Consider the following 13,269-nt stretch of genomic DNA (forward strand, 5'->3'; position numbering starts at 1 on the left):
ACCATAAAAGAAGCAAAACAAAAACTTTCAAGTTGTTCCTGTACCTGTGGACAGGTCGGGGAGGCGGAGGAGTAAAAGCCAACCCACATGCAGATCACAGTTTACACCTCAGCTTTGTCCCTCATTTCTGTTCTGCCCTGAATACGACTGTGCCAAAGTTCAGAGCTCACAACACGACCCGGGACAATAGGAGAAAGAAGACACTGAACTAGATGTTCCCGAGCAGCTTCACCTTACAGATTGTGTGTGAAGGCTAACCTGAGACTATTCAACAAGGCTTCAGCAACACAATGTAAGTATAATACACATTGTCAGATTTATCAAGGAATCAATGATCAATTTAAAGTGTTCTCGGGCTCCTGCAATGGTTTACTACAAGGTTAACTTTGTCATTGCATTAACCAGGAGAAGTAACAGCCATCTGTAATAGCAGCATGTTATATAGACACTCAAATACATTTCATTTTGTGATTAAATCTGACTTAATGATCTTGATTTTTGTATGTCATAATTTGGTGTTATTGTGTTCGCTGTATTTCTGTCCCCTTCAGAGGACAAATCTGGATCAACTTTAAAGGAACATACCAAAGTTTTGCATGTTTTAGCCTTGTGGGAATGACGGAGAACATCTAGTCATACACAATATTTCCATTTTCCAATTTGTACTACATTTAAGGTGTTTATATAACTGACTGAAAAGATTTTAGTTTTTACATTGAGACAGTGTCCAAATACAGTACCTCTGAAAGACAGCTTTGCTTTTCCTTGATATTTTTCACATTGAGTATTACAGTGGAAGTTTAAAGGCTTTTCTCAGCCTGTAATTGCATGAAAATCGCCAACACTGGGGATGTTAGTCTGTTTTACGTCTAACAGTAATTATATGATGCAATCCAGTAGGTAAAACTCACCCACTGTCAAATAAAGTAGTTGGACCAGCTTTCAACTTTAGAATACTGCTTACAGTTTAACACATCACTATAACACCAGTCTTCACAATCTGTATACATTTGAGTGTTAATACTCGTTTACTTTTACAAAAAGATAATTGTAAAAAATGACTTTTACCTATTCGTTTTCTTTCTGAGAGTTAGATGGGAAGATTGGTACCACTCTCATGTCTGTATACGGTAAATATGAAGCTACAGCTAGGAGACGGTTAGCTTAGCTTCGCCCTCAGGCGGTAACAAACAGCTCTAAAGCTACTAGAGGAAAGAGAGAAAATCTGTTTTTTGTGTTGTAATTTGGATGACCCTTTAAATGATAGGCCTATTTGAAGTGTAATTAGATATTGGACTGCTTGATGTGTAATTAATATAGCCTCAGGTGAGATATCAATCATATCTTGTTTTGGTCTTCCATTGGCAGAGCGGTACTGAAACCTCAGTTTTAATTGAGCAACATGGCAACCAGGAAGGCCGTGGTCCAGCGAAGGATCGTGTCCAAGGACGGCCACAACAACGTGCGGATTGACAACGTGGAGGGCATGGTGAAGCTGTACCTGCACGACATCTGGACCACTGTGGTGGACATGAAATGGCGCTACAAGCTCACTCTGTTTGCCTCCACCTTTGTCATGACCTGGTTCATCTTTGGGGTCATCTTTTACTTCATTGGCATGGGCAACGGAGACTTCGAGGTTGATTTGGATTCCAACCACACCCGCTGTGTGACTAACGTGGAGACGCTCACTGGAGCCTTCCTGTTCTCTCTGGAGTCGCAGACCACCATTGGCTACGGGTATCGTTATATCTCAGAGGAATGTCCTCTGGCTATCTTCACTCTGGTGGCTCAGCTTGTCATCACTGGCCTGGCTGAGATCTTTGTCACCGGCGCATTTCTAGCCAAACTGGCTCGGCCCAAGAAACGAGCAGAGACCATCAAGTTCAGCCAGTCGGCGGTGATCTGCCGGCGCCAAGGCAAGCTGTGTCTGATGGTGAGAGTGGCCAACATGAGGAAGAGCCTTCTGATCCAGTGCCAGCTAGCAGGAAAGCTCCTCCACTCCAATGTGACAGAGGAGGGTGAGAAGACGCAAGTCCACCAGAGCTCTGTGGATTTCTACATGGACTCCAGTAGCGAGTGCCCTTTCCTCATCCTCCCGCTCACCTTCTACCACGTTCTGGACGAGCACAGCCCGCTGGCAGGACTGAACCCAGAAAACCTGCACACTCGTGAGTTTGAGCTGCTGGTCACCCTCAATGCCACCATGGAGTCGACGGCAGCCACCTGCCAGAGCCGCACCTCCTACGTTCCTCAGGAGATCCTCTGGGGTTACGAGTTCAAGCCGGTGCTGTTCAGCACCACAGGCGGCCGTTATGTGGCGGATTTCAACTTTTTTGACAAAGTACAAGTGAGCAATGATGCAGCCTTCCTCAGTAACAACACCGAGAAGCTAAAACTGGAAGAGGACTATAAGAAGGAATAGAGGATACATGTGGTATCATTGCTACTGTTTGATGTTAGTTTGTTGACACATTGTGCCAGTCTGTGATTTCTCATGGTCATGACTAATTCAAACACATACTATTTGAACCTTTTTTTAATGAATCAAAACCTGACATGAAAGGACAATATCTACCCATTTTAATTACATTTTAATTTAGTTAAGTATACCTGGAGTTGATAACCCTAAATAAAATGAATTAGTCTGGGTTTAAATGGAGGGTTTTATTGTCCCCAGATGGTAAACCAGCATTTAAAGGAGTAGTTTGATATCTTGGGAAATACGCTAATTTGCTTTCTTGCCGAGAGTTAGAGAGATGATTGGTACCATTCTCATGTTTGTACAGTAAATATGAAGCTACAACTAGGAGACAGCTAGCTTAGCTTAGCACTGAGACTGGAAAAGGGGGGAAACAGCTAGCCTGGCTCTGTCAGACGTAAACAAAATCAGAACCTCTAAAGCTCACTAATAAACATGTTATATCTTGTTTGTTTAATCTGTCCAAAAACTAAAAAAGTTGTGGTCGAGTCAGATGTCTTTAGCCTAGCTTAGCAGGACAAGACAGGGCAGCGATGTTGCTAGCAGACACTTAGCTCAGTGGTTGTTGGTCAGGAAACAGCTGATGATGGAGTTGATGGATGGAAGGTGTATTTTTTTCTTTTTTACTTTTGACAGATATGTAAGCTATCAATTTCCCTCTGCTTCCAGGCTATGTGCTAAGCTAAGCTAAGCTAACACATTCTATCTGTCCTGGACAGAAACTGGTAGGCTATTAAACTCAAACATTTCATAACTAAAACTACATTTCTGGCAGCTACCAACCCAGAACATCAGCATGATGTGTAAATACATGTTGCTGCATGTTGGTTGAATAATTTCAGTTGGATTAATCATTTTCAACAATGAGGATCTCTTTACATGGAGTAGAGAAGTATGAATCTACGGTAGTATGAGAGTATGTTAGTGCCTATTACACATCTACAGCTGCTGATGCTTCTGTTACTGAACTTGTATGGCATATGCTTTATTAAAAGAAATCAGAGTGTACATGACATGATTCCTAATAACACATGTAAGCTTAGCTTGTTATGTTACTAGTATAGACACATAGATTGAGATGGTATAATAATACATTGGCTATGGTGGTACAAAGGGGGGTGATGTAGACTTTAAAAGGGTAATAGAAATTGATTAGTTTTGTTTTGTAAATAAAGGTTTCTTTATTGAGTAAAAATCTAAATGAAATGTTGTGTTTATTTTTGCAAAAACAATGAATGTCTTCCAGTGCATGCTGGGATAGGCTCCAGTCACCAATGGCCCTGTATATGAATAAGTGGTTATAAAGAAAGTGTTTGAAAGCCGTTTGAAGGACAAAACTGGTCCAGCCACCAGTTCTATTGCCTCAGTTGTCTTTAGCTGTCAGCTTTTGTTGTGGCAACACTGAAGAGCTGCCAGTGGGCTCGAGTGTATCTGGTCAAAACAGTCTTTCAATCCAAAGCACCACTGATCTTTTACTGTCAGAGCCAGTGAGTTATATTAGTGTTAACTCTATGAACTACATATTCTTTACATATCAAAACACCATTGTCATGATTGTCAGTGAACACTTTAGCCTCAAGATGTCACCAGTGAACAGCAAACTGCTGACTTTACAGGTAAGTAATTGAAAATGCCACGCCGTATAGATATTCACTTCTATCCAATACAATAGAGGTGAATGGTGGTTCTCACAGCATTGAAAAATCACATTAAATAACACATTGTTAACAGGTTCCATTGGGACTATTTCTTCAGTAGAAAGTAGTTCCAGTGAAAGCTATTCACAGTGAGATGTGTGGATTGTTCAGAGTAAAAGGGGACACTCTTTCCCTGTTGCAGGGAAGTTGACATTTTTAAGCATTAATTCATTTCAATGCTTTGAGCACCTCAAATTAAACTCCAATCACCCCCACTGGACTGAGGTGGAGGGAGAGGGCCATCAATGCATTTTGTTTTGTTGAATTGTGGAAATGATTCTTTTACTTTGAAGGATTCAGGCCGGAAGCCATTTCGAGGAACACAGGACCGGAAGTCGTGTTGTTGTTGCTGCACAGGGGAACTCTAGCCTGGAGAGTGACATAAGATTTAAAACCCACTTTGTTAGTTTGTTGTTTCGACAATAAAGAGCCTGGAGCCAGCTCGTGTCTACCTGGTGTGTGATGGTCAGCCATGAGCGTCACTTTGGATATAAGACTGAAAAGAGCAAACAAAGTTTACCATGAGGGGGTAAGTTACGTTAACCACAGCCAGCTAACAAGCTGCTTCAGTGGTCTGTTTAACGTTAACCTTTCTGTCTTGGTGTTTAACGTCTCAGTTAGTAAAAGAATATATTTTATAACGACACCGGTCTAGCTAGCTAGGAGGCGTTGTCCTCTCCGCACATGACCAGCAGCTGATTAGCGGGGGTGTTACGACAAAATCTGTCAGCATGTCAGATTCTGTGCCGCTAGAAGATCAACTTCAGGAAAAACACTGATGGATTGTCCAAATAATGAAGTGAAGTGTTGGTGCTCTACAGACAGACCTATTCACTGCTGGCTGTCAGTTATTGCTATCACTAGGGCTATCAATTAACAAAAATGCTAGCTAGCTATCAAAATAAAAGTGTGAGCATGATAGAAACTTGCCCATTAGCATCTAACGCTACATTTAATGATTTTATAACAATAACTGCTAATACTACAATTTCTACTTCTGGTACCAGTGCTAGTACTCCAGCTAGACCTGCTACTACTTCTACTGTTGCTACTATAAGTACTCCTACTATCAGTATAACGTCTATTACTGTACTTAAACTTCTACTACTGGTACTATAACATCTTCTACTGCTGCTGTTGCTTTTGTAACTATTGCTACTACTATAACTACAAATATAGCAACTTTTACAAAATCTGTAATACTTGTACTAATTAGAGCTTGACCGATAAATCATCCTCAGTGTTGTGTTTTTGTGCAGGAGGCGGTGGCAGGTGTCATCTTGCTGGTGTGTAAGGAGGCGCTGCAGCACCACGGCATCTCTCTGAGCATGGAGGGACTGGTGAACCTGCAGCTGAGCTCCAAGAGTGTCGGCGTCTTCGAGGCTTTTTACAACTCTGTCAAGGTGAACTATGAGCCACGTGGAGTTGAATAATTTGAATAGTCAGTGAGAAGGTCTGCAGTCTAAATTGATGCCTTCCTAATTATTACACATAGTTGTCAATGAACTGTTGCAAATAAGAACAACCCAATCATTTGCCTCATGTTGCAGCCCATCCAGCTGATCAGCAGTAACATCGAGGTGGCCAAGGCTGGAAAAGTCCCAGCAGGCAAGACTGAGATCCCCTTTGAGTTCCCTCTGAACACAAAAGGCAACAAAGTGCTGTACGAGACCTACCACGGTGTCTTCGTCAACATTCAGGTGAGTGAGGGACACACAGTTTGAATCTGCCGTTAGACACGTACGTAAGATCTCAACAGTGACACCTGAATCTGACACTTTACAGACAAAAGAAGATATTTTGTATTTCTGTAATATTACGGGAGGATAGTTAGTGCGGTCACAGTGGGACACACACTCAACACACTTCTAGTTTACCAGGGAAAATAACTACACTCACATGGTGACACATCAATGAGATCACTTTCTCCACAGCTCGCAATGAGCAGTTTAGCACATATATTCTCATACAGTCCTGGTAGATTTCACACCACAAATAAACCGCACCAGAGTTCACTTGGAAACGGTATTGGTCCGGTTGTTCGGTCCACACCAGCCCAGATGGACCAAAGTCAATGGGTTAGCTGTGAAAGCATCCTTGATTTAATTCACATTCCTTTGTCTTATTTATTTATTTATTTGGTTGCCCATAAGAAAATGTGTTATCAATATAGAAGACATGACATGACATGTACACAAAGACACTCTTATACACACACTTTACCAACATACACTCAGACATGAATGAAATAAAAACTCAAGGCAAGATAAACAAATTCTGAGTTGTGTTTGAGGAAACTGAATAACAAAAATCTATGTAAATCTATTATGGTTTTATTTTGTTTCACATACTGTTCCCAAACGCTAAGAATGAACTTTGAAAAACAAGACAAAAATCTAATTCACAAAGGCTTAAGTAGTTCTGGTCCAACGCTACAAGTGATTCAGTCCGCTAAGCGTCCTGTTCGTCCTCTCCTCAGTACACCCTCCGCTGTGACATGAAGCGCTCGCTGCTGGCCAAAGACCTGAGCAGGAACTGTGAGTTCATCGTGCACTGTCAGGTGAGTGAAGCAGATTTGATTTTAAGTACAGTGATCAATGTGAACTAGAGCATTTAAAGCTATAAGATTGTTTGTTTGTTTCCCTGTGTTGTTGCGTGTTGTCTGGGCTACAGGATTTTAGGACAAGAGCTATCAAGCTTCAAACCGAACTGTCAGAATGAGGACATTTATTATAATTTTTTCTCAAATTCTTTCTAAGAAATAGTTATTTTATTTTTTTATTGCTTTATTTATTTTTAGTTAACTATGTTGCTCTCTAGCAGTGGTGGAATGTAACTGAATACATTACACTTTATAACTGTACTTAAGGACAAATTTGGGGTATTTGTATTTTACTTGAATATTTTCCTCTCATGCTACTTTGTAATTCTACTTTATTACAATTCAGAGGGAAATATTGTACTTTTTACTCCACTATATTTATCAGATAACTTCAGATACTTTACAAATAAAGTTTTTTTGCATACAAAACATATGAACATGTAAAAGTGCAGCTGAAATGATCAATTGACAGAAAATTCATTGGCAACTGTTTTGATAGTTTAAGTCATTTTTCATGGATCCAGCTTCAGAAATGTGAGAATTTGCAGCTTTTCCTTTTTAATTATTTTAATAATGTTGGGGGAACTGTTGGGTCTCTGTAATAATATCATAAAGAGTGCGGTCTAGACCTGCTCTACTTTGACTAAAGTGTCATGAGATTGCTTTTGTTGTGATTTCCACCACACTCTGCAACTCTTGTAGTCTGCACTTGACTTGGTGTATGAAGGTGACATTTTCTGGAGGTGAAATCTCTTTAGAAGCTCAGATTTTAGCCACGTTCAACTTTGTGGAATCTGTTGTTTGATTTCCAGCCGCAGAAATCTAAAGTTGTTCCGACTCCAGTCAACTTCACCGTCACTCCAGACACCCTGCAGAACACCCGCGAGGTGAGGAAACACCATAACTTCATTTTATTGCTTCATTTTGTTTTACTTAAAACTGTACCAAGAGGACGACACTTGCTTTCTGTCTTCAGAGGAGTCCACTGCCAAAGTTCCTGATCAGAGGCCATTTAGACGCCACCAACTGTGTGATCAGCCAGCCGCTGACTGGAGAGGTGGTGGTGGAGAACTCGGACGTTCCCATCAAGAGCATTGAACTGCAGCTTGTGCGAGTGGAAACCTGTGGTAAGTTCATGCTGCGAGATGATTTGGATTTCTGAGTTGCTGGTTTTCTAAATGTCCGCTGTGTTCAGGTTGTGCTGAGGGCTACGCCAGAGATGCCACGGAGATCCAGAACATCCAGATAGCTGAAGGTGACGTCTGCCACAGCCTCCCTATTCCCATCTACATGGTCTTCCCCAGGCTGTTCACCTGCCCCACACTGGAGACGACCAACTTCAAAGTCGGTCAGTAAAGCCTTCCAGTCTGCTTTAAGTGCAATAGTGTTTTCATTTCCTAATGCAATATACATTTGCATGTACACATATATTCTTTCACAGTATTTCTTCATACAAATTGTTGTCCATCTGTAAATCTTAAAAACTGGCCACAAACATATACATATTTTTTTTTTTAAAAGGCTGGGCACTGTAGCAAAAGTTACAGCAAATCAATTGTTACAAAAAATGTGTGCAACAACTTGGAAAATACTCTGTATCATGCTATATAATCCCGCTTCCATTTGTGAAAGGAGTTGTTTGACATTTTGGGAAATACTTACTCACTTTCTTGCAGAAACTTAGATATTAGATGAGGAGATTGCTAACACTCCTATGGCCCTTTAATTTGAAGCCGTAGTCTATTAGCTTCGCACAAAGACTGGAAACAGGGGGAAACAACTAGCCTGGCTCTGTCCAACGGTTACAAAATCCGTTACAGCCAGCAGCCGGTTAGCTTATTAGCACAAATAATGGGAGTGTGAACAACTAGCCTGGCTCTGTCCAACGGTTACAAAATCCGTTACAGCTGACTGGCTTCATTCATCCTTTCAGCCCCAGGCCAAAAACTTCATACTTCCACTTCTTCCATTTATCAGCCTCTCAAAGTCTCTTATTAGACTCAGATATATCTAAATGTATTGCATTTTCTTTTTCAGAATAACCAGGACTATTTCAAAATCTATTTGAAGTGACTACTTGCATTCAGTATTTTAAATGGATTATATATGTACACATGTAGAATTTAAGTTAGCCTAGAAAAGTTAATAAAATGCATTTTTTCAGAACCAATAACCAAGCGTGATAGCTCGTTTTACTTTACTGTGAGATAGACCAGTCAGTTTGTGGGCAAGTCTCACTTGAAAAGCAGGCAGGACGAATAGGTGTTTGCCAAAATATATGGAATCCACCTAAGAAAAGATTGATATTGCAGATATTCATGCCCAGTCAGAAGCGCTACTGTTTCCGTGATGTGACGATTATGTTTCTGTCCTTTTTAGAGTTTGAAGTCAACGTTGTCATCGTGCTTCACGATGACCATCTGATCACAGAGAACTTCCCTCTGAAGCTCTGCAGAGTCTGAACCTGGAAGACACTGAGATAAATTCACTGCAGGCCTCCTGGCTTTGACATGATGAACAGTTCCTCTAAAGCCAGAAATAGAAACCATGCTAACCTTAAGTGGCTCCACTAACAGGAAATGGATGAAGAAGGAAATGAACCAGATTTTCTTTCATAAATGTAGATGAATGTGACCAAAAGTGTTTCAAGAGATTATTCCTTTGTGATTTTTTAAAAAGTCAAATTTCAGTTTAATAAATGTCACATTTTTGAAAGTGAATTTTGAAATTTGTATTGTCATTTAAGACATTGTATCACGTCCCAGGATTTTCAGCACATTAGTCAGTGAAGAAAAACAAAATGCCATGATGTCATTTTCCAAAGTATTTTGAATTTTTGTTATTCTTGATAGTACTCCTCTTCATGCCCAGAGCTTTTAACTGTATTATACAGACTGTGTGTTAAATCACTTCCCGTTTACTTTATGGTGCACTTTATTTACCCTCCACCATTAAATTTTTTTCAAGCCCCCCAAAAATTCCAGCTATTAAACAAAAAAAAGTAGTGCGCATTGCATTGTGGGAAATGATGAATAAGTGTCCAAAATCTTAAATTACTGCTCATTATAAACTCATGAGTGTCTATTATATAGCGAATAATAGTGAGTGAGGGAGGGAATAATTTCAGGCACATCTACAGTCTTCATCAACAGATGGGGTTTGCTCAGTTGTCATGGAGATGGAAGCATAATGGCAACTGAGGTTGCATGTCAACAGATTCATCTCTAAAAACAACTGTGCAAACTCAATCAGCTGTTGAAGAAGGCGTAATACAGCTGAAAGGGAAGAAAGAACTTACAAGGAAAAGCTTGACTTCTTGAGAAAAACGTATTTGCTTTCTTATAGGGTTAATGAGACGATCGATAGCACTGATGTCCGTAAAGAAAATATCAGAAATTTATTAATTGCAGTTAAGATCCTCATCAGCCATCTTTCATCAGTTAATAACGCAAATGAGCAGAGAAATGAAATGCTAATACAAAGCAAGTAAAGCAAATAAAGTATGTTGTGCAGCCATTTAAAAAAAAAAAAAAAAAGTTTGCCTTCAGAGATTCCTCATTTCCAAACCTGCGACCATCTGAGATGTGACAGACGAACATCCAACAGAGACGAGCTCAAACAGAAGACATTTTGGTTTATTCAAAGTATAAATTGGTTTCCCTGCATGTCTGAACATTAATGATTGAAAAAAACTCAAGTCTGCTTTTTTTTGATTTTAATGAAATAAGTGGTTAAAAATAAAAGAGATAAAAGCAGGCATGTGATTAGTGAAGGATGGGGATGGCGGTGGGGGTGGGGATGGGGGTGAGGGGTGTTAAGGCATCACGGGGCTTGGCGTCTCCTGCCAGACAGAACGGGGAAATCATCAGGCAGCAGTGCGTGATCTCTGCAGGTGGGACAGGTGCTCTGCTCCTTCAGCCACGACCTGATACACTGAACACAAACAGGACAAAGGCCGCACGTTCAAACCAGCAGCACAAACTGAGAACAGCAGTCACAGCAAATCTAATCTAGTCGAATGTTTCATGCCGTCTTGTTTCGCCATGTTCCGCTAATTGCCAGTTGGTGGCAGTAACGCGCAAAGAAGACTGCTAGCAAGCAAACATGGATATAAACAATGTATGATTTGTTAGACCTCAAGGATACATACTATGCAAGGACTTTTTAAGACCAACTTGAATGCAATTTAATCCCCTTTTTATGGTCATACTGGTCAGAAGAATGATGGGAAACTAGCAGGGACAATGTCAGTACTTCCCAGCTGTATACAGCAATAATTCCTACTAATATAATGAATCAATTAACTTCTCACTTGTAGTTTGTAGATCCCTAGTGTCTCCCGACAGCCCGCAACCACATACAACAAACAAGGGTAAAACTAAGACCTTCTAAGGCTTTTCAAGACCTTCAGATAACTCAAGCCCGTTAACTGATGACACATGCAGTCAGCCGATAGGAGAATTCATACTAATGCCGTTTAAATATAAATTACACACTAAAAGTCTGGGGAAACTGATCAAGCAGACTTCATACTAAAGAAGTGAGATTTATATCAGAACTGCATTTAAAAAAATACCATTTTGTTTCAGAATTTATGGTTAACTTACAAAACACATTTTTAAGCCCGCCAGCACCAGATCTACGACACAAACAGTGGTGTGTAGTAGTCAAACAGATAATCTCAGGTAGATGAGGCAACTTTAAAAAGGCCCGCGCTCAGACACCTCTGTGCTTTTCAACAACATCATCATCATCAGCATCTTCGCTCACCTTGTCATGGAAGCTGTGTCGGCACTCCAGCACACAGACGTCGTCCGGATTCATGTCATCGTGACAGATGATGCAGGGATCCTCGACATTCAGCTGCAATCAAGACGAAGACACAGAGTCAAAGAAGTGAGAGATTAATTGGTACGAGATAAAGTTGAAAACCTAATACAGACTCATTTTTCTAAAATCAGAAATGTCTTGTAAGTGCTTTGTGACACAGTCAGTCGCCCACAGAAGCACAAACGGCAGGTTAACAAGACTGATAGCAAAGTCTGTAGAAATCTGGGATGCTGTAGGATGAGGTTTGCCGCCTCAAGTCAAACTGTTACGGATGAATTCGGACTCACTGCGTTGGGATGTGTGGCTTTCTGAGGTCCAGGTGTGTGCCAGACTGGGGTGACATGAGGGGCGGCAACATACTTCGCTGGACTCGCACGTCCCATGACGTTTGATTTGGCAGCAGAATTAAGCTTCTCCTAAGAGGGAAAAAAAACAAAACAGTCAATGTTTCCAATCTTATTGTCCCATTTTTTTGTCTTTCTAACTTCTTATTTGCTGCTCTTACCAGTTTCTTATTGTTATTGTGTGTTACTCTTTCTAAATTATATTTCTTTTTGAATCTGATTTGGTTTTCTGACCAGGACAACAACTGAACCGTTTCATCATGGGGGTGTTTGTAGCCTTAATGTTGCCAAGCTAGTAAGTTTCTTCAAGTCTGTATATAGTGCGTCTTTTAGCCCTCAGTGTTTGGGAAGCACAGTTTCACCTGCAGGAGTTTGTATAACGTACACAAAGTGTCTCCCGTCGTCTTTCCTGCAGAAAAGGACCGAATCAGCACTCTCTGAATGAACTGGTTCACAGCTCGACAAAGTGTGAATATTTGAAAAGCCGCACAAATGTTGGATTTAGAAGGATTTTAGATCTTAAACTTGAAGTATCTCTGGGAATCTTTCCCAGCAGAAGTCATCTGATATTGTTGCCATTTTTCCCAAATACAGATGTTATCGATCTTATATTCATCCAATACATAATATTCTGTTTAACCAGGTCTGGTAGAGTCCTGTTCTTTTGCCGGGGGTCTCTGCTCTGTGAGTAAACGTGTGTGACACCCCAGTGAATCCAAGCAAGTGGACTTCCAGTTCAGAATCACCATCTACCTGATGGTCCAGGATCAGCTGGGTCACTCCACCGACCATATCCTGCAACGCCATGCTGGACAGGCTTCCACCGCTGGATGAACGAAACTCATGAACAAACCTCATCAAGTCCAACCTGAACACACGAACACACACAGTGTAAACTTATATTATTGCCTACATCTGACACATTTCTCATGTCTAAATGTTTGTTTCCGTTATTTGTACTGTACATGTGAAAATTGTTATCAAAAACAACGACTTTCAGCATTTTATGAGACACCAAATTATTATGAAGTTAAAAATGCTTTTTTTTTAAGAATTATGTCCAAATTACATACTGAGAGGGACATTTTACAGCTGAAAATTCAACTTCTCGGTGGTCTCTGGTGGACAAACCTAGCTTAGCCTTTCTGTACTGCCGTTTCTTGATCGGCCGCCGAATACACAGATACCAAAATGATCTGCAGCAAGCTCATATTGGCTCATTTATTGGTCTAATTAAGAGGAGAGTACTAAAAACTGAAACCCAAAGACTTTTCTTTTTAATAACTGATGGAAAGTTGACTTGCGTACAGAGCG

General features: G+C 40.6%; 3 protein-coding genes across 6 annotated transcripts in view; 2 read left to right on the forward strand and 1 right to left on the reverse strand.

Annotated features, from left to right (window-relative positions):
* The first annotated feature begins 1,402 nt into the window (after window positions 1–1,402).
* On the forward strand, window positions 1,403–3,688 carry kcnj15 (potassium inwardly rectifying channel subfamily J member 15). Its single transcript, XM_070916983.1, has one exon. The coding sequence runs from the start codon at window positions 1,403–1,405 to the stop codon at window positions 2,423–2,425; it is 1,023 nt and encodes a 340-aa protein (XP_070773084.1). The 3' UTR covers window positions 2,426–3,688.
* Window positions 3,689–4,523: 835 nt separating this feature from the next.
* vps26c (VPS26 endosomal protein sorting factor C) lies at window positions 4,524–9,465 on the forward strand. Of its 4 annotated transcripts, XM_070916984.1 has the most exons (8): window positions 4,524–4,708; window positions 5,439–5,582; window positions 5,730–5,879; window positions 6,659–6,739; window positions 7,594–7,668; window positions 7,758–7,908; window positions 7,977–8,129; window positions 9,161–9,465. In XM_070916984.1, exons 1-8 carry the CDS (start codon window positions 4,652–4,654, stop codon window positions 9,241–9,243), a joined length of 894 nt encoding a protein of 297 aa, XP_070773085.1. In that variant the 5' UTR covers window positions 4,524–4,651; the 3' UTR covers window positions 9,244–9,465. The 4 variants fall into 4 exon arrangements, with proteins under 4 accessions (XP_070773085.1, XP_070773087.1, XP_070773088.1 ...); XM_070916986.1 differs by lacking the exon at window positions 6,659–6,739; XM_070916987.1 differs by lacking the exon at window positions 5,439–5,582.
* Window positions 9,466–10,163: 698 nt separating this feature from the next.
* The window catches only part of ttc3 (tetratricopeptide repeat domain 3), a 29,096-nt gene continuing 25,990 nt past the window's right edge, over window positions 10,164–13,269 (reverse strand). Inside the window, exons 43-46 of the mRNA XM_070917081.1 lie at window positions 12,709–12,823; window positions 11,899–12,027; window positions 11,552–11,644; window positions 10,164–10,714 (exon numbers count right to left, since the gene is read on the reverse strand). Of these exons, the coding sequence (XP_070773182.1) occupies window positions 10,604–10,714; window positions 11,552–11,644; window positions 11,899–12,027; window positions 12,709–12,823 (448 nt within the window). The 3' untranslated portion in view covers window positions 10,164–10,603. The remainder of the gene's footprint in view (window positions 10,715–11,551; window positions 11,645–11,898; window positions 12,028–12,708; window positions 12,824–13,269) is intronic.

The sequence above is a fragment of the Enoplosus armatus genome, chromosome 13 (genome assembly GCF_043641665.1).
Source record: "Enoplosus armatus isolate fEnoArm2 chromosome 13, fEnoArm2.hap1, whole genome shotgun sequence".
NCBI lineage: Eukaryota > Metazoa > Chordata > Actinopteri > Centrarchiformes > Enoplosidae > Enoplosus > Enoplosus armatus.